Source organism: Ptiloglossa arizonensis, chromosome 3, assembly GCF_051014685.1.
Source record: "Ptiloglossa arizonensis isolate GNS036 chromosome 3, iyPtiAriz1_principal, whole genome shotgun sequence".
Taxonomy (NCBI): domain Eukaryota; kingdom Metazoa; phylum Arthropoda; class Insecta; order Hymenoptera; family Colletidae; genus Ptiloglossa; species Ptiloglossa arizonensis.
In genome coordinates this window covers 8,466,172-8,494,035 of record NC_135050.1, presented here as the reverse complement: position 1 = coordinate 8,494,035, position 27,864 = coordinate 8,466,172, and the positions used below count along the sequence as shown (strand labels likewise).

Here is a 27,864-nt window from a genome sequence, read left to right as displayed (position 1 = left end):
AGTTGGTCAGAAAGAGATAAACTGATAGGAACCGCTGAAAAGAGCGAACGGGCATGAGAGAGAGTAGAAAGGACAGTTGTCATTAGGACGAGAGAGATAAACATAGCTGATCGTGCCGTGGCTATGAAGCAGTCTTATATAGATGGACACGCGCAGGTCTCACGACGAAAGGTCAGGAGTGTGTGCGTTCATATAGAGTAAGTATAGCGGTATCTCACTCTCTCGCACCGCGACAGGAATCGGTGGTGGAGCGCGACTGAAAGACGAAGAAGCGAGCGAGCGAGCGAGCGAGGGCGAGCGCGAGTCGGACCAGCGAGCGTGGAACGGTGTAGAGCGAGCGAGCGAGCGTGTGGTGGTGGTGGTGACGACTGGTGCCGTGGACGGACGGTCGGTCGGCGGTCGGACCGTGGTGTGTGAAGAAGTGAAAAATTCGCAAGTGGTGTGCTGGGTTGGTGAGCTGGCTGGTTAGTGGTGATATATTGGGGTCGTGCCACGGACAGTGCCGGGGATTTTGGTCGTCGGGGCCTGTTGCCGAGACGTCGAGGGACGACGCGTGGAACTGAAGAAAAAGACCGCGTTAAGAGCAATGTCTGACCCGGAAAGCCTGGACGATCAACCGCAAAGTAAGGATCAAGAGATCGTACGATCCTGCATGCACGATTGCTCAACGTGTTCTGTATCGTATACGATCTCTGATACGTGTTGCAAGCGTGCGCGACCCGACATCTTTCCGTGGCTGTGGCACCGTGTGCTGCGACTCCGGTTACCAGGACCGTCGATTCCATGAACAAACGCAACGACCTCCGTCGCGGTTGACCCGCGCCGTTACTCCGCGCACGGTCCGTGAGCACCGCGGACTCGCACACGCCCGATCGTTCCTTTCAGCCCTCGTGGCGTTCTGTCAACCGCCGAAAAGAATCGCTATTTTTCAACGATACCCAAGATCCAAGATGGCCGGTCGCGTATCGGTCGAGAGACAAAACCCATCCTCTTCCCTCCTTCGTCGTACTCTCTCACTCTCACCTCGTCTCTTTCACACACTCTCTGTCTCTTTCTTTCCCTCTGGCTCCCTCTTTACCTTGCGCTTCGTACTCATATTTTCTCTCTCTTTATCGCTTGTTTTGTCTCTCACGCTTCCATACACTCTCATGTTTTTCTATTTCGTGCTTTTAAATTTTTCTCCCTCTTTTTCTCCATTTTTGTTTCATTCGTTTCTCTACTCCGAATCGTATTTGCAACTTCCCGATACGCTGTGCACCGTGATGCCGGTTCTCCCGGGTGTTCCTTTTGAAAGTTGCGGCCTCTGAGAACTGTTTTCTGTTGTCAGTTCCGTGTGACAGGCACCCTGACCGCGCTCGTCGAGACAACCGGAATAGTCCCGAATGAACACGCGTGATGTAACTTGCCGATCCACATATCTGGCACACATGCACGCGACGGCACAGCCACGGAAGTTGTACCAACACGTTGACAAACGCGCACACGCAAAACGAAGGAACCGTCTGGCCACGATTCGCGTAAATTTCACACGTGCCATAGACACCCCCCACCCCCAGAAACTAGTGGATCTTGGCCTCGAAACGAAACGGTCACGACATGTATTTGCTAGCGATGGGAGTAATTCAATTTATCATTTAAAAACGTTCAATCGATCCGTGTCGTGATAATCTTTCGGCGGTATCTAGTAGAAATTAAAACTGGAAAGGTTGCCTGAGCAAACGCCGTTTACAGAATACTAATATTCATCGGGACAAGGAATTGATCATTATTTAGAAAAACATATTAACGCTCTGTACATTAAATGTTCGCAAGTACTTGTTAAAATCTTGTTTGTAAGTTATATACAATGAAATAAATTCAATCAATGTAATGTAATTGACAACCTGAAAGATTATATAATACTTTCTACGGATAACGAGTGATACACCAACACAAAGTTAACAATAAAAAAGTATGTCTCATGTATTTTATCAAATGTCGATAAAAAAATTTGTTGTTTTCAAAATTATCAATGCCACTTCTAAGGATATCATCTCCACTATTGATATTTGCTGTTGTTTGATATCGACTCATTTATTTATGGTTTACATTGTAAATTATTAATAGACCGCGACTTCTCGAATTTAACTCCGTTCGCAACAAATCTTCGTAGTTGTTTTTCACTTTCCAGTCAGCTGTACGATTTCAAAATGTCGTGGCCACGACACCAATCTCTCTCATTATTCCATTTGTTTTATTAATGTGGCATAAAATTTGATCGAGTCAGTGTGTTGCGTTTTTGGCGCTGTAATACTTTGTTTTCATAAGCTATATTCATGTAATTTAAGATGAACATCTCATTTCGATTTAAATGAGTTGTTGGTATTTTGGAATGAGACTTAGTGGTTAGGTTATTACGATGTACACGCTATCTGGTGCACTTTTTTCGATTTATAAAATGGGAAATATTTAATGATATTAGAATGTAGGATCACTCTAATATTCGTTTTGTTCGTGACCACTTCTAATAGTGATTTCATTCCTTAGTATATGGCAATCCAGGCGGGATGGATGCTGGAGGGACTGACTTCGACCCTAGTGAGTAAATAAGCAAAACAAAAATGTTCATATATTTAAAATTTTGTTAATTTGAGGATACACTAAAAGAGAATAAGAACACTTACTGTCACCGCTAGATATTGTAAAAATTTTTCTTCGGTGACAACTTTATATTTATGTTGTAGTTATTTTCTACTATATATGTGAAATCATATTGACAACGTTCATAATTTATATTTAGTTTGTATTCCCGTAATTTTGAACAATATTCTACAAAATTATGTAATCTGTTTGATCAGTATTTTACTTAATAATATTGACCCCGGTTTTATCGAACGATATGAAAGGACCAGGGTCATAAATCTTAATATAGATTTAAATGCAAAGATAAACATTAATCTATACAATGAAATATCAGCATGTTTTATTTTAATTTTTTTACGATCGGTTTTAAAGCAGATGATACAAGAATGAATGGACTGTTATATGGACATTCGTATTAAGGAAATCAGTTTTTGTTGATTTGTGTCAAAGAATTTCGAGGATTTCCCGACGTCCTTCCAAAGTCAAAGTGAAGACGTTAATTATATAAATAGACTTGCGACATTAAAGTTATAATAACGTAATTAAAGAGGTAAACGAATTTTCAAAAATTTCGATAAAGCTGATTTCTGTAAACAAATACTAACATGGAAGACTTACAACAGAAGGATACTATAATAATTACACAAAATACAATTTCAATCTGTATTATCTATGCGCCAAATTATAGATCCCATTTCAGAATCTAGTCTCGAAATCGTCTTCCCAGTACACTTCTCTCGACTGCAGTAAAACACGCTTCCAACGTAAAAGCTACATCTCAAGCCTATTCTCGGTTCGTATAGCCTGCAAGTCGCGTCACATCAATTTCGGTGCGTTAGAAACGGATTCATCGAAAAATGGAAGATGGGAGAAGGAGTACAAGTAGCAGCAGTAGCGACAGGACGAGGAAAAGGAGTAGGGAACCGTACTAGCGCAGTCAGCTGGTTGTGACGTCATGCGATCATGTCGTGAAGCTTGGTCGTGTAGTGGGAGGCGCAATGCTGTCACGTGGTTGAGCTGTGAAGTCACGTGGCGCGCGTGGTTCGCGGACGCAGAAGCCGGTGCTAGACGAGCGCTGGTTGGTTGGAACGATTTCACCACCATGATGTACGCATTCCATCGGCATGACGGCGGGCTCCATGAATGACCGGCACGTCATTCGTGTAGGATTTCGCGATCGACGACACGTCGCGTCGTCGTCGCTCGGTATCGTTCCTGCATCCAGTCTTTCGTCCGACAATATGCTTCGTATGGTCACGCGTCGTGCTGTACACTGTCAAATGGAAAATACAACATGTGCAACCAGTCGATGAAACGCGATGTGTCATTGCGAGATGACTGTGCTGTTGCACTGACGGTTTTTTCACCCAGTTCTCGTTGTGACACATCATTACGACGATTTCTCTCTACACCTTTTTCTCCTCTTGTTCCCGAGCTGTGTGAAAGTTTCAAGTGAATTGCATTGCAGTATTCCGTTCGTCGCTTAGAAATTCTGCTTGAATCTATCAGCAGTAAAGCCGGCTTGAAGTCCGTTGCACTGTGAAGATAGCTCGTGTCTACGATCGGTCGGCCGACTCACGAGTCGCTCTTGCGATCAATCGTGTTCACAGCAACGAGCGTGAGATCTGTGACTAATTTTCTGGTGGAACAGTTACGGGAGTGTCTTATTTTATCGCCGAGAGTGGAATTGTTCTAAATCGAATACGTGGTGTGCAGAAAAATGTTGTGTTTTTTTTCATATCGAAAAAGTGACATATGTGCAATTTTTCTTATAGTTTCATCTTTACTAATGCCCTTGCCCTCACAAGTACATTGAACTCGCTAAGTTTAGTAAAGGTTTCATGAGAAACGCTTTAAGTGATGTTTTTTCAGTTTCAAGCAGGGATAGAAAATTTATAAATAATTCGTACGTCGTGGATAAAATTTCTGTTAAAGTGAACAACGATAATATAGTGAATTTTGTTTTTATTTTATTTTTATTTTTTTTTTTTATTTAACAAGTGATACAATGGGTGAAATTGTGGAAATATCGCAAAGTGATACTCAACAAAATGCAGTAAATGGCTGGGGTGACACTATGGGCAAAATACAGTACTGGTGTCCTGAAGGTAGCTGTTATTCAATAATCGTGGTAATTCGAGATTAGTAATATGTCATTTGAGAGAAATACGAAACGATATTGATAATCCACTGTCGCCAATTTTATCTATTCAAGGCTTTGCAATGATGAATTGCAATAATTAAAAATTTTAACTAAAAAAGCACCGATTTCATTAGATTTCGAATTTCTCTAAAATAGACCTTAACTCAAATATGCAGAAGTAGTTTCACAATTACACCATAAATCTCAGTTCAATAATATACTCATAAAGAATTTTAAAATTGATATTTCGTGAAAATTTTACGAAACAGTTGATCAACAATTCACTGTTAATATTTCGATCAGTGTTGCATCATTAAATTCGTGTTTAGACTGTGGTTAAAATTTGAAGTGAGAGTGGATTCTGAATACGATAAATATTATAAGTTTTAATTCCCTTCTCTTCATAAAGACCAATCTTAAACATCCCTAGGAATTTTGCGTGGTCGGTCTAGGTTAGGTCACGTGACGCAAGGTCTGAAATAAGCCAACGTCTAGATTTCTTAAACGTTGGTATTTTGGCGAAGCCGGAAAAAAAGGGTTCTAGGAATTCGAGTACGAATGATGCGGTGCATGAATACGCCATTGAAATATTTATTCGATGATTCAGTAACGATAGTAAATATTAATAACTTGCAATTAAAGTTAGCGAATTTAAATGTGATAAAAGAATACACTCTAATCGCACAACGATTTGTGAATTCCTGAAATTCCAAGATTAAAAACAAAGTTGAATATTAATTTTAACTAACGGGGAAACGACGTGCGTGCAATTTCACGAATCTCGATGTCGTTCTTTATCGGCCTCCACGTCTCCCACGGAGATAATTTACCGACCGTGAGAAAGATACGAACACGGAATTAGTAGAAATCCATTGGCTCTTTCGTCACTTGTTCTAATGAATGTTCTAATGACAAAAGTTTTGAGCCATTAAATTTCGTGCAAATACGTGCATTTTCCGTTTTGAGCATAAATAATCGTTAAAATAAGAATAGAATCCGAAATAATATCACATTTTCCTCGAGCTAAAGTGCATTAAATTTGTCTCGTAATTAATGCGTGCTACATCAGTGAGCTTGCTCTTTGATTCTATTTAATAATATTACGATCTTTTAGACGGAAGTCATTAGACTTTGAACGGTTGGTATACTTGCGCAAAGCGATAAGCTCGCAGTTTTAAAAACTGGGAGTTCTAAAGCGGACAAAATCTTTAAACAAGGATTTAAGGCGGATTTTAATTGTGCGTTTTTATAGAAAATTTAATATGGGGCGATAGATGATGTTACAAGTTGCAAATTTGTGGTTCCCATTAAAAATCATACAAACCTATTGAGCGGTTGATTATTTTGATAATGTAATATTATTTAATATCGCAATAATATGTAATATTATTTTTTTCTTTCTTTTTTTTTTCTTTTTTTTTTTTGTAATTTTAGACAGTATCTTCTACTTAAATATCCAATGCCAGTGATAACGAAATATCAGCTCTAATTGCACACGAGTCAGCACGAAAGAAAAAATTTGTTTGAACATGACATTCCTCGTCCCTAACGAAACTAATGATTAATCATGTTTCCGTTTCGAAGTTGATAAGCATTCTATCGCAAATATTTATGACGATTCGGTTATCTAGAAATGTATAATATAACGCGAACATTTATAGCTTAAACGTAATGTTTATTTTATTGTCATTTGTAATGATTCTTTAAATTTATGTTTCTCTCGTTATTTTAAAAATACTTCTTACATTATTTTTATTTGATTATGAATAAATTGAAGAAAAGACTCTGCTGTGTTATATGATTTGTTTTTTTTTTTTATATGTATGTAATTTATTTGAGCTGTAACACAATTCTCTTAACCCATAAACAAAAATTCTGAATAAAAATAACTTTTATTATTTTAACGGTCGTGACCTTGAAGACAATCTTTACTAAGTTTCATTTTTTGTACTATTAACATGTTAAATTCCGCGCTAGTTACCAATGACCCGCGATCTTTATTGGAGGTTTCTAATAAATGGACAAATATATTCTTCAATTTGAAACTGAAATAGAATTGAATAGAACTATGAAGAATTTAGTTTATAATTTAACTTTCTTATAATTGAATATTACAGATCTGTAATTTTGACCTATTTTTAAAATTGTACCGGAAACCTTCAGTTTTGCACGACCATATAAATTTCACATTTAATTCTTGAGTCGAATTACTTAATTTTTTATGTACTCTACTAGTTTATGAACCAGCTTCTCATTAGTATTCAAACGACGATGTTTTATATACGCACCAAGAGTGGAATTGAAGAGTCTCTTCTTCAATTTACATTTTTCTAAATTAATTAGGTCGCGGAAACACAATGCTACGGTTCCGCATGATGTCCACGTGTTGCATTTAAAGTAATAGTGATTCACAGAAAATATAAATTAATCAAAATAATTGATCTAAATTATAGCCGATGAGTGAAAGCTCTGTTAGCATTCGAAATAATAGTATATCTCTTAATATTTCATTGGACCAGTTAGTAGAAAAAATGGAGACGTAATAATTATTACAAAATCCATGTGGCTCGTTAGATATTTTCAAATTTGTTAAATAATTTACAACAATGTTTAAGATCAACAGTGACATCGAAAATGATCAAACTTATGGAAATTTTACGACATAGTTAACCGTGGATACCTACATTAAATAACAAACTAGTAGAAAATTAAATTGATTCCATTGAGAGGTATTCTTTTTAAGTAACTCCATCAATTGTTATTGAGATGTATATTTATCTGTGCAGAAAAGTTACAAAAAAAAGTCTAGAGTTCGGAGCAATAAACGAGTTAACTCTGTTTCTTCATAGAATAGGAAAACAGCGTGTTTTTCTTTCAATAATTTTGAAACACTGTGCAGAGTAAAGTAGAAACAAGCTAGTCGTTAGTCGTAGTCTGAAACATATAAATTGGCTGCTCAAGGTCATCGTGATTCCTCCATCGTATCATTTGGCTATCACCATCGTTCCACGTAGCGTCCCTTCGCCGAAACTTGCATTCACGTGCACTCTCTTCAAATACAGAAGCAAGATGCAAAAATAAAAATTGTGTCTGGCATGATTCACAGCTACGGCGGGTGACCTTGAGCGACCACTTGATGTATACCGTGGTATGTACCGTCACATTTAACATCAAGACTCAGCGACACTTATCTCGATAATGGTAGGCATAAAGTGTGCACGACCTTCTTTTAGTTCAAGAACCGAACACCTCGTGTATCGTGACGAGTCGATTGTGAGCATTGCACAGGAGATATATATCCAAAGGTTCAAATAGGAGAACCTTGCTAGAAAACCGCTAACGGTACAAAAATTCAATGAGCTCGTGTCCATCATGAATCATGCATGCGCGCGATGCATTCATAGCGCACGGACATCTATCTTCAACCATTAATGATGCGTTGCGCGAAGGGATCGAGGGGCAGGAAGGAAGCCAGATCAAAAGATACAGCTAGCGAAATGCTCAAGACCCTTTAAATCGTTTTGAACGTCTCACAAAATCTCGGATCAATTTGAATCTTAATATTTAAGACCCTTAATATTTTTAGGGATTTTTGGGAGTCTAATCTGTCCTTTGAAATACAGGCTCGAATGAACTTGATGGAATTTAAGGTGAACTTTCAGGTACTCGGACTTGTCGAGACTTTTCTCGAAAGGAACACTTATCAGGATTTTTCAAATTCATCGAAATCGATCGATTGTACACGACTTGTCTAAATTACAACGTCTGGGTTAGCGTCTTCCCCAATCATAGGAAGCAACAAGTTCGACTACATATATTGGTGAACTTTAGGAATTTTTAACACCGCGCTAGTGTTCGTCGTCAAAGTTCTCTCTCTTGAAAATGTCCCGAGATCTACATCAGGTTTCGAAATGTTTAAATATCGACGCTCGAAGCATTCAACCTTACCGGATACTTAACATTTATCGAGAATCGTTTGTTTTTAGAACTCCTCCGATTCGCGTTAGGTGTCGGGATTTGAAAAATCTCAGCGTCTCGAACATGTTCAACCACACGCTTCGAATCAATTTCAAATCGCTGTCTCTGAAAATTCTCCGAATTTCCGGACCGAGTACCGAATTTGTAGAAATTACAACGAGCGCGCGGAACACTTTCAAAATGTCCGAACACAAGATGATACGTATCGGATCAGCGTGGAGCACCGAACCGAAACCACCAAGACCCAAAACGTTTCGATCCTCCGTCGAGTCCCCGAGCGTACGCTCGTAGAACTTGTTGCGTTCGATCCGTGAGCTCGGGACAGGAAATTTCGTGGCGGAAAACGAGATCGGTGCAATCCCGGCGTAAGAAGCTCGCGGATCGGTCGCGGTTCTGCGTCGCCGTGGTTACAGCGTAGGAGAAGAAGAAGCGGTAAGGTTGACGCGTCGCCGTGCAGAGGCGTCGAAAGCAGAGCGGCCGTCGTCGGGCAACCGTTCATGGAAACGGCGGCCTGGCTGAGGGGCCGACTGGAAGGGAGAACGGAAATATGCAGTTCGTATTGAGGCAGGTCGGTACAGCGCCACGAGTCGCGCTCCAGGCGCAGAGATCAATGCACCCGCCCCCTTCGTGGCTCGCCGACGACGTCCACGTCGAGTCCATCTCGTAAATCCGCGAACACGGGATGTGTCCACGGTACAGTACCGCGAGGACGACCCGGAAAACGGACCACATGGTGGTGTACAGCCTCGCCTAGACCCTAACCGGGCAAGAAGAATGGAAAGATATCCCGGTTATGTAAGAAGAAAGCACGTGAAAGGGACTTGACCGAACGGGGGTGGTCTATTTTGCGCGTGAAACTGTCACAGGATGCTTCGGTGAGGGAAGCACCGGTGCGGAACCAAGGAATGTCGCCAGACGTGGTTCGTATCCTCGAACGGAGAGGCAAGAATTCGGTGACCAAGGACCAGGATCGTTAGATCCGATGAGTCCGTTTCCAGAGGGAATCGCCCGATTGATCGTGTGAAACATCCTAGGGATACGAGCCCGTGGAACCACCCGCGAACTTCCAAGATTTCCTCCACCGTGGAATTCGAGTTCACGGAGGATTGATTCGTCGCCGAGCCTCTAGTTCGTACTAACACAGTGACACGGGAGTATTATCGCTGAGCCAGGAAACAACGATGCTGATCGAGGAACTGAATCTTTGGCCGATGACCGTTACCGGGAACGTCTAGAAGCTTCGTTTCCCGATGGTGACCTAGAAGATCCAGGAGAGAGAGAGAAAGCGAGCGAGCGAGTGCGAGAGAGAAAAAGAGAGAGAGAACGAAAGAGATGACGAAGGAAGGTGAGACAGGTTGCGCGGAGACGCAGCTCGACGGTGACGAGGACGACGTCCAGGGTGTATCGTTGGTATAATGGTCGGATGTTCGGGGAGTTGGCTGGAACGCGGTCCAGGCTCGAGGAACGGGGGAAACAGCTCGGGCGAGGAGGAACGGTCCGAGAGGAACACCTAGCCTAGTCGATCATGAAAGGTTCATGGACGGTACGGTCTAGCATCGAATCTGATATTTTTCGCACCGGTGCCGAGAGATTCGAGAGACTGTTATGAGAAGGAAGAGGTCGAAGAGGAGTGCGCGACGACGTATCGACGGGAATGCGAAGCGGAGGTTTCCGTCACGGAGTGTTCTCGACCCTGTCCCCGTTTCTAGCACCGAGGCTCGATAGGGACGGAGGATGCAACGGATTAACGAGGTCGCGCGCAACGGGGCTCAGATACGAGAGGGAAGACGTCCAGTTTCTCGTCAAGAATTGAAAATAGTAATCGATTAGGTGTGACGGAGAGTAAAGTATAGAGGGCCAGGAAGGGAAGGATAGAGCTGCGGCGAACGCGAAGAATGTACAGGTGCATGAACTTTCATAGCATAGACAGAATGTTCAAGAGCAGGATCTTCCAGGGTGACCTCAGCCCTGTCCCAATTCCTGGCAGTCTGCAACAGTCCAGTACGTAACGAGAGAAACCCCTTACAGTTAGATCGATCGTTTGTCACACGGTTACGCGCAGGAAGTCGATCATACGGGACCCATATCGCGCCCTTTTTCGACAAAAATTCATTAAACTGTTTCGAACACGGGACATCACGTTCAATGGTCAGTTAACGGTGGTCGTAGGGTCCGTTCAGGGTTTCTTTGAGGTTCAGAACGCGATCGTCGATACTAGATATTTAATATGCATCGAAACGTGGTGGATTTTCTAATCGAAATTTAATTTTTCGGTCAAGCGTCTCCGATCGAGACCGAATGTAACAGGTAAAAAGCATTCGGTTTCCAGTAAAAGGAATGTGATAATAGCGGTAAAAATTGACAAGTGGTAAATTTCAAGCTTAACTCTTCATAATATCTGTAATATACAATCTCAACAGCTGAAGAGAGATGCATAACCTGAGGATTGAATTCTAAGTGCAAAACTGTTCAGTACTGATAGGTGTATTTTGTATTCAAAATTTTATTTGTAGGTCAAGTGTTCAAATTTGTTCTACCAACAATAATGTAATAACAGAAATAAAATTGAATCGGTAAATGGAAGGTGTTTGAGCTAACAGATAAGTTTCATTGTAATTGAAAGTAGTTAATTTATTCTTTAGTCGAGTCTTACTATTTGATATTCTTAAAACGAGGGTATCCAAGTTAACTTTCTCGCGAAATTTAATTTTCATGTAATTTGCATTTTCTCCATACCGAACTGCAATGTCTTCTATTCAAAATTTAATTATTGGGTTAAATATTTCTTAGCTGATTAAAATTGAGTGCTGTAGATAAAAACACAGTTACGATGTCTCGACAATTGTTTTCAGTGAAAGTAAAGAAGCAACAGAAATTTTGTTACAATTAAAAGTACTCGTTTTACCCTTCATTGAGTCTTGCTATTTGTTATTGTTGAAATGTGAAATCCCTAGCCACCAATACGTAAAATAGTTTTCTGCGCAACGAAGTTTAATTTCCATTTAAAGAGTCTCCTACCGGTACTAAAACTATATTTGTACACAAAATTTAATTGTTAGGTTAAGTGTTCCTCGTTGGCTGATTGGAACTAAATGTTAAAATAAAAAACATTTAATTTCAATGTTTTAAAAATGTTTTCTGGATAATCTAAAATCGCTCTTTTTAGAATTTCTCTGGGTTCTAGGCTGCGTTAAAAATTTATTTAACTTCGGAGACACAAGATATTCGGAATTTTCTTAATATTTAAGTTAGGTCTAAAATTTATAAAACTATATCCAACATTACTTCCAAAGCTTCAAAATTAAGTTTCGTAACTTTAAATTAAAAGCAATCGTTGATTCCTTAAATCGCGAATCCTCCAAACATCGATGCCCGACTGTAACGATAATTTCACAACGAAATTTAATTTTCATCTAGTCCCTCGTTTACTAATATTCTATTAATATTATGCTATTGGTTACTTTATTAATCGTGAAACTCATTGCTCCTAATTCCAACAGTCGTCTCGGACTTCACTCGAGCCTATTGGTTTCTTTCCGATATTTCGAAAACTTGGAAACCCAAAGCTTGCATCAAATGTTCATTCCACGTCGTCGTTGAGTCAAATCATACCATGTGAGAAGTTGGCTGGAATCTTTAAACTCTTTGGAGCACAATGGATGTCCCTATATTTTAATTCCCCCTAAAAAATTAAAACAACTCCGTACAAGTTTCTTTACGAAACTGTTAATATTCTTAATAAAATATCTAATTAATTTATATTTTAATTTCAATTATTTCGTGTCGTTTCGCACGTTTAGCGACCGTTCCTCAAAGAGTTCAAGCTAAAACGACACAGATGAAGGGGTGAATCGTCTACCTATCCCTTACGTGGACACATCGTCGCTATTGGTTAAATTGGGCAAGTGTGGAAGTCCAGCACGTGTCGAAGAACGCGATAAAGTGAGATGGAACGAGTTCGCGAACGCATCTCGTATATATTTTCCACGCGCCTCGTTTCGTCGGGTTTTGTTTCGTTCGCGTTCCTCGTCGAGCGATGGACTCGTACGCTCGTCCAATTTAGCAAATAGTTGCAACGTGTCTGCTCAGAGGGATGCGAGTTGACGATCCCCCTCTCCCCTGCACCGTTTCAACTCACAGGACCCCGGCCAACATCTTGCGCGGCTACGATACCAGTTCCTCGATATCTTCTAACAGTCCCTATTGGTAGTACGCGATTCGATCGAATTCGTCCGAAACAAAGGACAAAGATGTTCGCGCCAGGAAGGACAAGATGACGCGGACAGTGCGAAAAACTAGGTAGAGGTGTATCTGTCGGTAGTGGGGTACCAAAGAGGTCATTGACCTCTCTGCAGCTGTTATTGATCGGCGAGGACTAGCAACATCGTTCCACCGTTTTGTCGAACTACGCTGGTGATATTTCGAAGGATATGTGTTGTTCTCCTGCGCGAAGAAGCTCGTTGTGCCGCGGTGGTCGGTCAGCGTTCACCTTGTCCGGAGCGTAATCTTCGAATTTCGCTGCTTTGACCCAGAAACGCGCTGCTCGAGGAAATACGGGAAAGAGCGGTGCTCGAGAGTCGAGCGCGGGCTGACCCAATAAACACTGGACGACCTCTTTCCAGAGCAGCTCCTCACCCTATCCCGGCCTTCTCCCATCGTCGTTCCCCCCTTCGACAGCCTGGCGATTACTATAGCGACGTGATAAATAGGTCGTAGAATTTTTTTTTTTTTGCGGGGGGGAAGAATTCGGAACTGCGATTGATCTCGATGACTTGGTATCTAAAGTCTGCGAAGCGTATTACCGCTCGTAAAGTTGGACCGAGGCGCGCGTCGTTTTACGAGCAATTATTGTTTCATTACTCGAGGGAATTATTCTTTACCGGAACAAAGTAATTTGCTTAATCTTTGTTAATATCGTCTGTACCTGTACAGACGCAACGTTTCACTTACGTTCGATCGAATAGATTCTACGTTGTTTCGAATCGAACAATTTAGACTAACCCCATCCGTGTAACTTTCAGGTCAGCAGAGTCAACAGGGTGAACAGGAGTTGGCGACGAAGATGCTTCAAATTCAGAGTAAAAGATTCTATCTCGATGTAAAGCAGAACAGACGTGGGAGGTTTATCAAAGTAGCCGAGGTATTTTATAATATTCTTAAGGAATTCGAGACGCGTGTTCGAAAGAGCGTGCGAGAATTCGTTTCAAGTAGAGCGAACAGAGTAGAAAGGAGATTCTTTGTTTTACAGATTGGCGCGGACGGAAGGAGAAGCCAAATCTACCTGGCGCTCAGCACGGCGTCCGAGTTTCGGAACTACCTTTCGACGTTTAGCGACTTTTATGCATCCTTAGGTAAACCGGAATCTTCAGTTGCTATTGCGTATAAATTCCGTTAGAATCGGAAGATTGGAAAGATTCGATTAACGACCTAATCGGATGCTAAATAGGTCTCAAGGTCGTCAATTGATCTCGTAATTTCGAAGCAAAAAAGATTCGCAAGAACGTGTAACGCTTTAACGACGTCCAGAGTTTCGATACGGATACCAAACATTAAGACCCTCTTCTTTTTTGTATTTCGAAACTTGTAGGTCCACCAAGCTCGGAAAATGTACCGGACGACGGGAAATTAAAGTCAGAAGTGATGACGAAGGATAACAGGCGGTATTACTTGGACCTCAAGGAAAATACGCGCGGCCGTTTCCTGCGGGTGAGTCACCCTGTATGTACCAGCCAATGCATTTACTTTGTACTATAGGTGATAAGGAGGGTCACAATCAATCAATTGTGGACACCGTCTTGAGGTGCAACCTTTTCACAGGGTAAAAGCACGTAGGATAGCTGTTCTCAATTTAGGGAGGAGGGTTCACTTTCAACGGTGGACGTTTACCATCATGTACACTCACACGTTTCAAGGAACTCGTACGTGAAACATTTGGTAAATGGGCATCGTTTGTTGCGCAGGTGTCACAGACGATCACACGAGGAGGACCCAGGACGCAGATCGCGATACCGGCACAGGGTATGATCGAATTCCGTGACGCGCTAACGGATCTCCTTGAAGAATACGGTACGGACGATGGCGGCTTCAAGGGTGACTTGCCAGAGGGACGGTACATGCGCGTGGATAGCAAGAATTTCTATTTTGATATCGGCCAGAATAACCGTGGTATCTACATGAGAATTTCCGAGGTATATACAGTGCAGACTAAAGATATACACTTGGGTGTATCGTAACGCGTGAGCATCACTTCAGGGGTGGATTCAGAACAATGCCCTATTTGCGTCTGCTTTCGAGTTACAGCAGTTTTTACGTTGCATGAGTATTCGTCTAGTTTTTAAATAGTCGGTTATATACAATCCTGAAACAGTTTATATTACACTATGAAATAACGTTTGCTGAGAAGATAAACTTAATATACCGTTTAAAATAATTAGAATCTTCGTTTAATGATCGTTGAAAATGATTTTGAAATAATTATAACAAAATGCTACGGTTAAACTTGTAGACAAGGTAAAAGAACCTGTTAAGAGTTATTAGTAATAATTACTACTCGTTAATACCTAATTCCTGCTAATGTTTCGGAAAAACGATGTGTTGAAAATTTTGTTACAACAGGCATGAGTCTATATAAACTTTTTTTTATCGTTGTATATAGTAATTTTTGATCATTATATATTCTTGCAATACTGCTTACATATTAACCCTTTTACTTCCAAGCTATTTTTAGGTTGTGCTCGTGAAAATGGTCAAAACTGTTTATGTAAAAAATGTAAATTTTGATTGAAAAATTCACTAAATATTACATATTGAAGATATTTCAATGGAACAAAATTGAACCTATTCAAAATAAATTATAGATTTTAATTTATGCTCAATTATTTCTAGATTCTGTAAACTTACGTGTTCAAAATAATTGATTCCAGAGAATGACTGAAATCACAAACACGATTATAACTTAGAAACAAAAATGTTACACTGTTTTAACATCTAGAATCCACTTGTGAAGTAGATTTACTATGCACCCTATATACAGTGCTGTGTAAAAGTTTCTGGACAATTATTTTTATAACTCTACCGTGGAATGAGAAATATTTCGTAAAAATAAAATGACTATTTTTTGACCATTTTTTTTTTTTTTTTACATATTCAAATCGTAACAAGCTAACTGTCCAGTTAACACGTTTTGCATGCCACTGTAGACGTAACATACAATTGTATCTAATCAGTTAATTGCGACGAAGCTGATAGACATGGAAATTGTACTTTTCAGGTGAAGTCAAACTTTCGAACAGCAATCACTGTCCCAGAAAAATCCTGGGCACGTTTCCGTGATATATTTGCAGATTACTGTGAAAGAATGAGGGAAAGGGGTGCCGGAACCAACGTTGGTATGAACAGCGGCGGTGCAGGAAATGTCTTGCCCGAGGGGAGGGGCTCGGTGGTGACACAGGTACCATCACCATCGACCTCACAACAGCCTAACCCCAATCCAAATTTAGACTCTCCCTTAATGAAGTGAAAAAGGCTTTAACTTAACTCGAATATTGGAATTATACCCGTAACTCGTTTTCAAGTCATTAAGCGAACTAAAGGAACTTGTCAGAGTCTATGCCATCGTCATCGCCATTTTCATCGACATCGACATCGACATCGACATCGACTTCGACATCGACATCGACATCGACATCGACTTCGACATCGACTTCGACATCGACTTCGACATCGACTTCGACATCGACTTCGACATCGTCATCGTCATCGTCATCGTCATTGTTACCGTCACCATCACCGTCATCGTTATCGCCACCGTCACTATCACCGTCACTCGTCGTCCACTAAAAACACCAAAACTCGCCTGGAATGGTTATATATTATCGCAGAGAATCACAACCGTTAGCTGATTGTTGAATATAGATTCGCGATCGCATAGTTCCGCTAAGGAGGTGTGCGATCTGACTAACGTATCAACTAATCTATATATCGGCACACGTCGAGGAATTACGATGAAGAATGTGGAAGGAGGATAGATGATGATGTGCGTGCGCATGTGCGCTCGCGCTCGCGTGTGTGTATGTGTGTGTGTACTCGCGCGTGTGTGAGTGTGTGAATGTACGAAAGAAGCGAGTCTGCCGCTCGTGCGATTACACAGAGATAGAAAAATAACGCAACGACGGGGATCGAGGATATAAGAATATCGCGCGATGGTCGTCCTTAGGTGGATACGAGTTGCCATCGATTAACGTTATTAGTACTACTGTTCATTTCCTAGCTATATACTTCCTGTACCACGCATTGATTCGATTCCTTTACGTTCTACGCTTGTTTTTGCTTGCGGAGAAAAAAAAAAGAAAAAAACTCATTAAACCCGATCGATATACGCGAGCCAATTCATAACATGTTCGCTCATTACGTTTGTTCAGCGAGACAACAACAAAAAATATTGAAAAAGAAACGAACGAATTCTTAGTGGGAAATGGACTGTAGTGGAGGTCACGTTACAATTGAATTTGATCGTTCAGAATTTATGAATAAATGAATTGTTATATTAACGATTATATCGCAAGGAGAAAGGAGAGCGTGGTGTGGGTAGTCGCGTTAGACGAAGGCCCGTTAAGCGTGGAAAGCGGTATCACATTGTAGCGACTTAACCGAGAATGTGTTAGCGCGCGTGGCAGCTTGGGAATATTTAAAGTCTTGACGCAAAAGTTTCGTCGAGTTTATCATTTTTTTCTCAATGCAATTGAACTACCCTTTGCAAACCCTGACCCTGAAATCCATCGTATTCTCATTTCTTTCAAGCAAGCGTGCGCGTTATTCATCGTTGAAAGTCAAGTCGCACAGGAAAAGCAAAGTGTTTACTCGCTCGCCGCGCAAAAACGTTGAATCACAATTTAGACCGCGACGCCTCGCACACTCGTTTACAAACTGAACGACGTCTCTATTAAAGTAATTATGAAATAATATATAACATAGGTGAAAAAAAATGATGCTAGGCGAATACGAATCCCTATAATATGTATATTATACAAAGTTAATTATGTTATGTTTTGTTTCATCGATTCGTACGGAAAGTGCGCATAACACATGGTGTCCGGATATAGAGACGCCAGTACAGAGTGCAATACACAAGTCATATATATGTGTATGTGTGTGTGTTCGTAAATATATATATTTATATATGTATATATTCGCACTCACGCACGCACACACTCTCACACACTTACACTTACACGGGCCCAGGCATACACACACCCCGCACACACATACACACACACGCACACACAGAGGAAGAGAGAGAAAGAGAGCGAGAGAGAGAGAGAGAGAAAGAGAGAAAAAAGAAAACACGAAATATTCCATCATAAAAGATGAACGGTACAAGAGACGGTGTGCACGCGTACGTAATTACGTTACGTTTGAGTGACGGCCGAGTTCTAACACAATTGCATATTAGGTATGTATTATACGAATGCATATTAGGTATTTATATAGAATCTATATAACTGTATAATTGTAACGAAATGCCAATGTCCATGGACCCAGGCAACTGTATCACCTGGCAACGCGTGATCAATCGAATTGAAGGTGTTGCGGGCCTGCAGTCGCTTAGGTCCAAGTTCCTGGACGCAGGAAGAAAGATTATGAGACAAAACGAATGGGAAAAGAAAAGGCAAATAATATTTCAAAACGAACGACCGAGTCGGAGGAGAATTAACGCAGTCAAGTTATTTCTCAGTGGAAAAGGAAAATCTTAATACGCTTTGATTCTGCAACGCTGTGCTAATATCAACAATGATAAAAGAAAAAAAAGATATCTATCCGTTCTCTTGCGTTTCTTCTAATTGAAACGATAAACCGAACTAATTAATCGTGAATATTTCGCACTGGTGCGGAATAAATCGAGCAGTGAACGGCATAGATGCATTAAACGCATAAAGTGCTATTTAATTAAAGGATGCGTCCGGTTTGTGCGTTATCGGCGCGTCTCACGTTTGAAGAGATGAGTAAAATTTTATTTATTTTTTAGCAATGAACCTATTATCTATTTCGATAAGATATTTCTTTGATTGCATTTCCTTCTAAATCGACAATTTCGGCTGGTCTGAATTTACTTAGCACGTAGGTTTTGATGATATAATGAAATATAAATCACAATAACAAATTCGAATACGCACGAGTGGGTGAACTATCGAGACGAAGATCCCCGATCCTCTTCAATTTAAGAATAGTTTGAACTTTATGTGATGATCTTTTTTTTTCGTTCTATTATTATTAATATTAATATTGGTATTATTACTATTTTTTTATTATTATTATTATCATCATCATTAATATTATTATTATTATTATTGTTATCATTCTCTATTTTTTTTTTTTAACGCACCGAACTATCAAGTCCGACAAAACACCCGAACGTAGAGAGAAATAGCTAACGCGAAGCAGTGAACCTCGAATCGATTGTTTGCACGTTCGTGTTTTTGACCATTTTACTTGTTTTACACAACTTGTCAAACTTTGTTGAGTTCAAGGGGGTCGGTGTAAACCCGCGATCTATGCACAAGCATATTGTCCAAACCGAGCGTTCTGATGGAAACGGCAAAGAAAAGGCATAGAAAAAATCGTTCACTGGCGCAGATGGTATGACATTGTGATCTATACAAATTACAAATTACAAAGCATCAACAAGTAGTAGATATTTTAAGATATAAATACACACACATACACCTACGGTGACCTAGACACATTGTCTAACTATGTTCGCGATTACGTGTATAGGCATGTACACAAAAAGAAAACACGTTATTAAAGTGAGGACGACTACAACGTACCTAACTAAACAAACAAAAAAAAAACAGAAAAATAAAAAACAAAGAAACACAGAGAGACAGATTATAAGCAAGAAAGAAAGATCGTCTGACACGTAAAAGTAAGCAAAGTAATATAAAAGTAAAAAAAAGATGAAAGAAAGATGAAACACGACGCTCCTGCCACGCAGCGAGTCCTTAGACAGCTTTAAGATAATAATTATAAATGATAAATAATAATTATTATTAAATAATAACGATAAACTTTCTATATGTTGAATCGTGTCTAGTGAGAGAAGTACTATTGAAGTAAAACAAAAAAAAATTTACTATCGCCACACATGGATTAACACAGTTTATATGACCATTAGTTGTCTATCGAATGTTCTTTTTTTCATATAGTGGAGAAGGTGATTGTTAGAGAATAGCTTGGTGTTTCGTTTGCTGTTTTACAAACGTTGTATGGTTGGCAAATCGGTGAACCTTTTTCTAGATGTTGATGTCAAAAGGGTAGCCGAAGACCACGCCTACATTTATATTTGGTGGGGCTTGTCCACTACTGTTATCATTATCACTGCTATTATCACGTAGGGTTTCCATACCATGGCCGCGTTTCGCAAGCTGTGCGCGTAGAACCAATGATGTCCTGTTACTAATTATACAATAATCGGTCTCCAACCGGAGAAAGTGTGCATGTTACCTTTCATTAATTCTACACTTCTTGTTAGTGTAGCTCTCATCTAAGGCGGAACGTTAGATTAATTATAAACCTATCGCGCCAAACTTTTAACTCGCGTTAAGCTGTTTTTTCGCAGCTTGCGACAGAAGATTAAACGCCACGGTATGAAAACCCTGCGCTCGCTGCGATTATTCTTATTATCATTATTATTATTACGATTATATTGTCATTATACTTATTATTACGATTATTCTCCTTATTATTACTATTATTACTATTAGTACCATTTATTACCAGAGCACTAGCAGGTGTGTCCTGATCCACCGATCACAGGATCACCAGCCTCGAGCGGGCTGATTTTTGTTTTGTTTGTTTTTTCTTTTTTTTTTTTTTCGAACTCACACATCGATTGTCGTCAGTCTGATCCGTCTATTTAACAGCGATCAGTATCTTTCTAGTCTTGTCACTACTTCCTGAAACATTCAACACAATCTCAATCTCAATCTCAATCTCCCTCATTTTGATCGTTTCACACTTGGCATCTTCACCAATTCTTCACTTTTATCACATTTCAATCGGCCCACTCAGGTCTGGCGTAGAGTCGGTATACAGAACGTACGCGCATAAGCGAAAAACGCTGTGCATGAGAAAACGGCAAGAAAAAGAAACAAGAATGAGAGAACAAGATTCGATCGGACGACCAAACGGCGCCAACCCGAAACTTTGATCGACGACGTTAGATTAGGTTCGCGGTTTCACGAATCGCCCCTCACCTCCCTCTCCCCCGTACACACAATTTCTTTCCAAAAGAAAAAGAAAAAAGAAACATAAGGGAATCACCTTTGAGCGTGGCGTTTTCTTTTCTTCTTCTTCTTAGCGCGCTCTCGCGTGTGTGCATGCGTGCGTGTATGTGTTCATGTGAGTGTATAGAGATAATCGAAAGAGCGAGCTATCTTTTCATTAAGGGAAGTAAGTAATAAACACGAGGAACCGATCGCGGGAATGATGCACCGCCGAAGGCGTTAGAAATCAATTCTTACCAGACATTAATTCCTAAATATATATATATATCTAGCGGTATTGATGTTTTTGAGTATCGTTGCTTTGCACTATGAACAAATTGTACGCAACCATCAGAATGTAGAGTGCAATTGTACGGCTAGACCCTCCGAGGGTAAATATGTCTTCGAAGCAGAATATCGCATTGAAAGGATACATTTCATAGCGATTCACATGTAAAGCTACGAATGTTACTTTAACCCTTCGTACTTCAAGCATACCCCACTGTGACACATTCCTTGAGTAATTCGACCAATCCGTACGAGGATAATTGCATTCTTCTAGTAACGACACAGCAATGTTTAAAAAAGGAAAATGAAAAAAAGAAAGTATACAATAACTTTAGAATTGTTCTTTTCTTATCGATACTCCATCATCTTCAATTTCGATGCTTTTCTGACGTTGCTGGTCAACTAATGCAGAAAAGTTCAAGTGCGAGGGGTTAACGAATCATTAGCATACTTGTAGAAGATGTGTCTTTCAATTTAATTTAAAAAGGATTATTAACTAACATTTAAACATGTAATGATATCACTGCCTGCAATACGATGGCCTTCATCCATAGAGGATTAATATTTTGGTGTAGTGTGCAAAGCATTTCTCATTGAGCGCAGTTGAATAAGTTCGCAAGTGCAGCAGTCGTGCCTTTTCATCAGTCATATTTTAATGGTTTTAATAAGCTTCAGTTAACGAACTTTGTAAATAGTTCTAAGGAATAATAGTAAGCACAGTATCGGCAGCACTTAGCACTCTGCATTCGTTTAATTAAAGAATGCAATTAGTCGATAGACAACCGAACAAGTTTAAGTTCTGCGCAATGATGTTCACCAAGAAAGTAACATCTAGCTTATTTGTAAAATTATTGGTCCCTCTTTCCATACACTGGTGATGTACAGCTCCAATCTATAGCTTTCTGCTCGGTACAGTACAAATTCTCAAAATCCATTACAGGAACGTAGTCGGAATTTTTTAAAGAAAAAAAAACAAAACAAACAAACTGACTTTGTCAGACGAGTCATCCCCTTGGCCTCAAGGTGCATCGTTTCCGGTATCGGCAAAACGTTACAGAGACGCGATACCTGGAACGTTTAACAGTTCGCAGCTCGTAAACGTTATTTATTTCGAGGATCGATAACAGCATAATACTATTGTTATATAAACTAATCAAGTCAGTTTTCAAAATGTTGCGAGCACGAGGATGATCTGTCGGATACGGTTCATACTAATTATTTCTTCGGATCAACGTTTTCTCGCCATAGTTTGTAATATTTTAATATATTAACTATTAACAGAAAAAAACGAGACGAAGAGGGAGCAAATCTTGGGGGCGGGGTGGGATGGGGGGGGGCGGGGCGGGGCGGGGGGCGAAAGATCGGACCACGTGGTGCACGGTAACCCGCTAGCTTGCTTGCGATCGCTACACTTGTGATCGCTGATCGACCACGTAGATCACGACTGGCAACGACCTTTCGCCCGTGTTGCAAGCAAAAATGATGGAAAAAATAGTAGTGTTACTAAAAGCGATTAAAATAAAAACGGAACGAACAGCTGGTACACATATACACGCATGCCGTGCGTGTGGTCGTGTACACGCGTATTTGTTGGATTAATTGTATGGTCGAGGAACAAGAAAATTACAAAAAAGAAAAAAAAACACAAACAAAATACATACATACATAGGCAGAGTGAGAGAGAGAGATACAAAAAATAACGATAAGAGGAACCGATATTCATTTTAAGCACGACAGCTGTGTCCGTCTATTTGACTTATGTGTTCGATGAAAAAAAATGAAAACGAAAAACAATGGGGAAAAAAAAATAGTAACTACTACGGCTCACGCATTTGAAAACAAAACATTTAAACAAACAAACAAAAAAAAAAGATTCATCGCCTCGATGTTAAATGTAACACGTTTTACAAGGTAACAGAGCATTTCATTTTATAACATTTCTACTGTCTGTACTTTCACCTGGACATTCTCACAACTAGACGAAAGAAGTAGGCGGTCCATGTGCTCCAAACCCCCCACCCTCACACCTCCTCTTTCTGTCAATTGCAAATATGCTACACATAAGCACGTGTTTGGTACACGTTCTCGCTGCAAGCGCTTCTTTCGATGATTATTACGATGGATTCAAAGTTTTCGCTCTAGAAATTTAAATTTCCCGCGCAATTAAAGCGAAATCAACTGACTACTCAAGGCCATTGAACAGGTGCCCCCACCTAGTGGTTCAGCTACCCCCACTGCTCGATCTCTTGTCTGCGCAAAACGCAGATAATCACGTACTTTCTATCTCTGAAACCGAAAGGGTAAAACGCAACTAGAGAGGTGGTTTCGAGCTACCAGTTGATTTCAATTCGACAACGTTCACTTTTCAAACAGTTTGCTTTGTGTAAATCGCGTTAATTGAAATTTAAATAAATTTTGTACCAAATCTATTCTGACGAATGTATCCGATTCTAAAATTGTTCACAAAATACTACTGATAAAAAGTTCATTACGTTACGATGTTTATGAAAGTCAACAATTTGTCCAAACGGTGTAATTGTTTTGCAACATATTCGCCGAAAGCAATGCTTAACGTTCAAAGAAAGGAACGCTTGTATTTGCCGTGACAACGAATTCCGAATACAAGCCATAATTCTTTTTCGTTTTTCACCAAAAGTGCAAAAAGAGAGTAGTAGCTTTTTCGGCGTTCGCCTTCGATATTCTAAAAAAGAATTATCATTTAGAGATCTTGTCGATACGTAGAACTCGTCTCTAAACGTCAGCGCGAGTTATTTTAGAAAAGGACATTTTAAATCTTCAAGGTTTATCACTAACGGTGTATGCATGTTACATGCATAACCATCTAGGAACTAAATGTTGGACTTAAAACGATTTTAATCGCTTCTGTTAAAGGAAAAGAAAAGTAAGATTCGAAACCGAACTTGGTGAAGATTATGATTAAATCAAAAGAGTAATATTACTTAAACTTTCACGATGAATGCTTATTCTTTGATCACTTTTTTTGTGTACAGGGCGATTCATACGACAGTCTATAAAATTTGTTTTCAAAGAGAAGCCAAACGAAATACATGATAAAGTATTGTCAGTAAAACTTAACATTTTGCGACTTTACTTTTCGACAAACTGTATTTTTCCAATCAGCTTTTTGAGGATAAAATGTACTCAAAAAATTAATACATCGCTCGAGGTATTTTTTATCTTCCGCGTTTGAACAATTTACCGATATATGTACATTTTTCAACCGTTAGTTATTCGTCTTTAAATTTGAAAAAATCTACCACCGATTCGGTTATATGACTCACCCTGTACACCGAATAGAGTTCCCGGAAGGAAGATCGCATTCTACGAGCATTATTTTTGACGTTATTATAACGGTTCGACAGTTTTCGTCGCAAAGATTCTATTTAAATCCAATTTACATTCTTCCCGGTACTCTGTCATCATTTTCTCTCTATAAATGATCCTTTAAGGTATATTGACCAACTTAACCACAGAAGATCCTGCACTGATATGTTGGCTTCGACAGGTAACGCAGAAGCCGCCGGCTGGTGTTAAGAACAAAACGGAAAAACGGCAGGCCGATCAGCGGCAACGCGAGTCCCTGAAAAGACGCAAATCCTTGCCGCGCCAGACAGAACCATCATCGTCCATCAATCCTGAAAAGTCCATATCCGCTCCTGCTTCTCAAGTCCCAACTTCCAACGATATTTCGATGTCTTCTGGCTCCGCTGTAACGATGTCAAGCGCCAGCAAAAGTACGGTGTCCGAAGAAAATGTTTCTAACAGTTCGACAGCATCACAGGAGATTCAAGTAGTGCCGCGCTTAGAAACGGTCCAAGTTTAAACTCGCGGCGGCAGTTCAGCTTCGAATGCGCATCCGGTTACAACACGGAGACGAGATCTATCGTTCAATTTGTTCTTTTACATTCCGTACTTCGTGTAGTGAATATTTCGTGCATAGTTTAGTTTCTCTATCAAAGCAGGTAATTCGAGTCCTGTTCGGGTATAGTTACTTGTTGATTATCGAAACGTTTAGATTAGTTTCGAACGAAAGCGGGTTTCAAATTGCCTAGATGAGTGATGCGTGCACACGAATTCAAAGGATTCTGGTTTGGAGCCTTCTCACGAAGAATTTCGATTCTTACTTTTATTGTTTAACATTATGAGTCTTTTGTAATCAAAGTTTTGTTCAAATGTCGGTTAGAGATAAATATATCTATATAAATTCAAGCATTATCGTTTCGAGCGTTACAACCTACTAAAGACGATTCAAATATTAAACACCATATTAATGATACGGACGCTCCTTTCATTTAAATTTGAAATTTTTTAAGTTAAATCGTTTGCAATGCAACTTTAGTTGTCGATAAACTTGACATCTGATAATTCAATCATTTTTATGAATAAAATTGAAAAATCAGAAAATTTCAATTATCTTTATGATTTTAAGACTGTTAAAAACTGAAGCACTTTCGTACTAATTAATGTATTTGGAAAACGCAATGATTTTCACCTAATGTATTAATTTTTATATAATTTGAAAACCAAGAAACCCTACACAAATTTTGTTAAACCGAGAAAAGAAGCATTGAATAACTTGACGCGAGTTTCTGTTTGTTTTTTTTTTTTTATCGTTTGTTCTAGTAAAGATGGATCGATATTAGATCAACGTTTCTTGTTTTGCATGAGACATAGAGATAAGTTTCTTGATGAAATATCTGGTAGCACTGAGTTAGAAACAATTAAGTAGGGAGAAACACGAAATAAGAACGTCTGCTGTACGCGAGTACTGACTTAATTTAGTTATTACAATCTGTTCAGAATTATTAAATTTATATTATGAAGCCAAATAGTAATTTAATAAAGATACTTTCTTTTGATACAATAACTTTAAATTTTGATTTTAATACGTTATTTTTTATTACGTCATACCTTAAATAGACAAATACACTTCTCATCGTTTAAAATAAATCATATGTATTAAAAAAAGAAATATATATTATTTTTCATATCTTATGTATAAATAATTTTTTAAACTTTCATGTTTTCAATGAACATCTGAATTTGGAAGTAGAAGTTCTCCAAATAGTTTCAGCCACTGAGGGAAATGTGACAACAAAATTGTTGCAGTATCTTTATCTTCTGAATATATGCTTTTTAATGTAGCTAACGTACCATTTCTAGAATTAGCAGTATGATACGTTGGCTCTATTCGTAACAAAATTATAACAGATTGCAAGTTTATTGGATAAAGATCTAAAATATCTTTGCCTTCATCATTGCAAAATTTTTTAACACAATTTAGAGTTGATTGAATAAAATTCATACACATAGGACAATAATCTAATTGTACTAATAATTCTTTTAAAAAGGCACACATTAATAGAAAAATATATGGAGACTTACTGGCAAATTCAAATAGTTGCTCTGTCAAATTCACATTCTTTAAGTTATCTACATTATCATCTTTATTTAAATCAGTATCCAATGACACAAAATGATTTAATAGTGGTTGTTCTATTAATTTGCATCTTAATGAGTCATATATATTTTCTATTGTTGAGAGCTCAAGATTTAAGTTGGCATTCTTTTGCAGAGCATAGCATAATAATCGTTCACTTTCATCACAAAATTCTATATTTAGAAGTTTTAAAAGTAATCTTTCTGTGTGAAACTTATAATATGGATTTGTGGATGCTAAGCACATTAAAGCACTAGTTAGTGATAACAGGTTATCATTTGAATCACATGCTTCTAAAATATCATTTGTTAAATATTTTTCCAATAATTTTTGTAAGAATGGTAAAGTTTGCTTCTCATCTGTAAACACTCGTAAGTTTTTAAAGGCCTTGGTAATTCTACACCAATCTCGTACAACTTCCTAAAACAAAATTAAATAATAAAACAATACAATAAATATACATATAAATTTCAAACCACAAAAGTACATACAATCACATGAAGTCGCACAGTGTAACGTTGATAAGCTTTCTTTGATACCTTATAAGACAACAAGTTTGTCAAAGATAAACACAATGCATTAAATATACTATTAGATGTTGGCAAAAATTTTTCTTCTCTAACTAAGTTTTGATATTCTTCTGATTTTTCAAGATTTTTTGAAACACTTTCACAACTGCATAGTATTGCTTTTAAAATCCTGTCATCCATACTTCATTAATGCTCCCAGTTAAATAAAACAGAAATTAATTAAATAGTTGTCATAAAATAGTAATAAGAAAGAATCTAAGAATTTAGTATGGCAAAAGAATTTAAATAAATTCTTTTAATTTTTAGTTACACTTACTAAGGTTAGAATATTTTTAATTAATTTCAAATTTATCTTGTACACCTTCCTGTTTGTGTATATGATTTAATTTTATTATCCTAAAGTAATCATCATAATAATTAATTTAATTAAGAAAAAAATAGGTATTTGGACTTTTTTGAATAAACACAGTTGTAAAATTGATCCAACATAAAAATTCACCGTTTCGTTAATTTCTTTTCTTAATAATTTTATTACCAAATTAATACTGAGCAACAAATTATTAATATTTTTATTGAAAA

General features: G+C 38.8%; 2 protein-coding genes across 7 annotated transcripts; one reads left to right on the top strand and one right to left on the bottom strand.

Annotated features, from left to right (window-relative positions):
* Window positions 1–162: 162 nt before the first annotated feature.
* Pur-alpha (Purine-rich binding protein-alpha) lies at window positions 163–26,198 on the top strand. Of its 5 annotated transcripts, XM_076307631.1 has the most exons (8): window positions 180–623; window positions 2,527–2,577; window positions 13,765–13,883; window positions 13,992–14,094; window positions 14,331–14,461; window positions 14,704–14,931; window positions 16,014–16,193; window positions 24,821–26,194. In XM_076307631.1, exons 1-8 carry the CDS (start codon window positions 587–589, stop codon window positions 25,136–25,138), a joined length of 1,167 nt encoding a protein of 388 aa, XP_076163746.1. In that variant the 5' UTR covers window positions 180–586; the 3' UTR covers window positions 25,139–26,194. The 5 variants fall into 5 exon arrangements, with proteins under 5 accessions (XP_076163747.1, XP_076163746.1, XP_076163744.1 ...); XM_076307632.1 differs by lacking the exon at window positions 2,527–2,577 and having other exon boundaries at window positions 163–623; window positions 24,821–26,198; XM_076307629.1 differs by lacking the exons at window positions 180–623; window positions 2,527–2,577 and adding an exon at window positions 3,338–4,730 and having other exon boundaries at window positions 24,821–26,198.
* Window positions 26,144–27,864, bottom strand: LOC143144828 (uncharacterized). Of its 2 annotated transcripts, none has more exons than XM_076307633.1 (3): window positions 27,598–27,864; window positions 27,247–27,477; window positions 26,144–27,175 (listed from the first exon to the last, which is right to left on the bottom strand). In XM_076307633.1, the coding sequence occupies exons 2-3, from the start codon at window positions 27,463–27,465 to the stop codon at window positions 26,342–26,344; spliced, it is 1,053 nt and encodes a 350-aa protein (XP_076163748.1). In that variant the 5' UTR covers window positions 27,466–27,477; window positions 27,598–27,864; the 3' UTR covers window positions 26,144–26,341. The 2 variants fall into 2 exon arrangements, with proteins under 2 accessions (XP_076163748.1, XP_076163749.1); XM_076307634.1 differs by having other exon boundaries at window positions 27,602–27,864.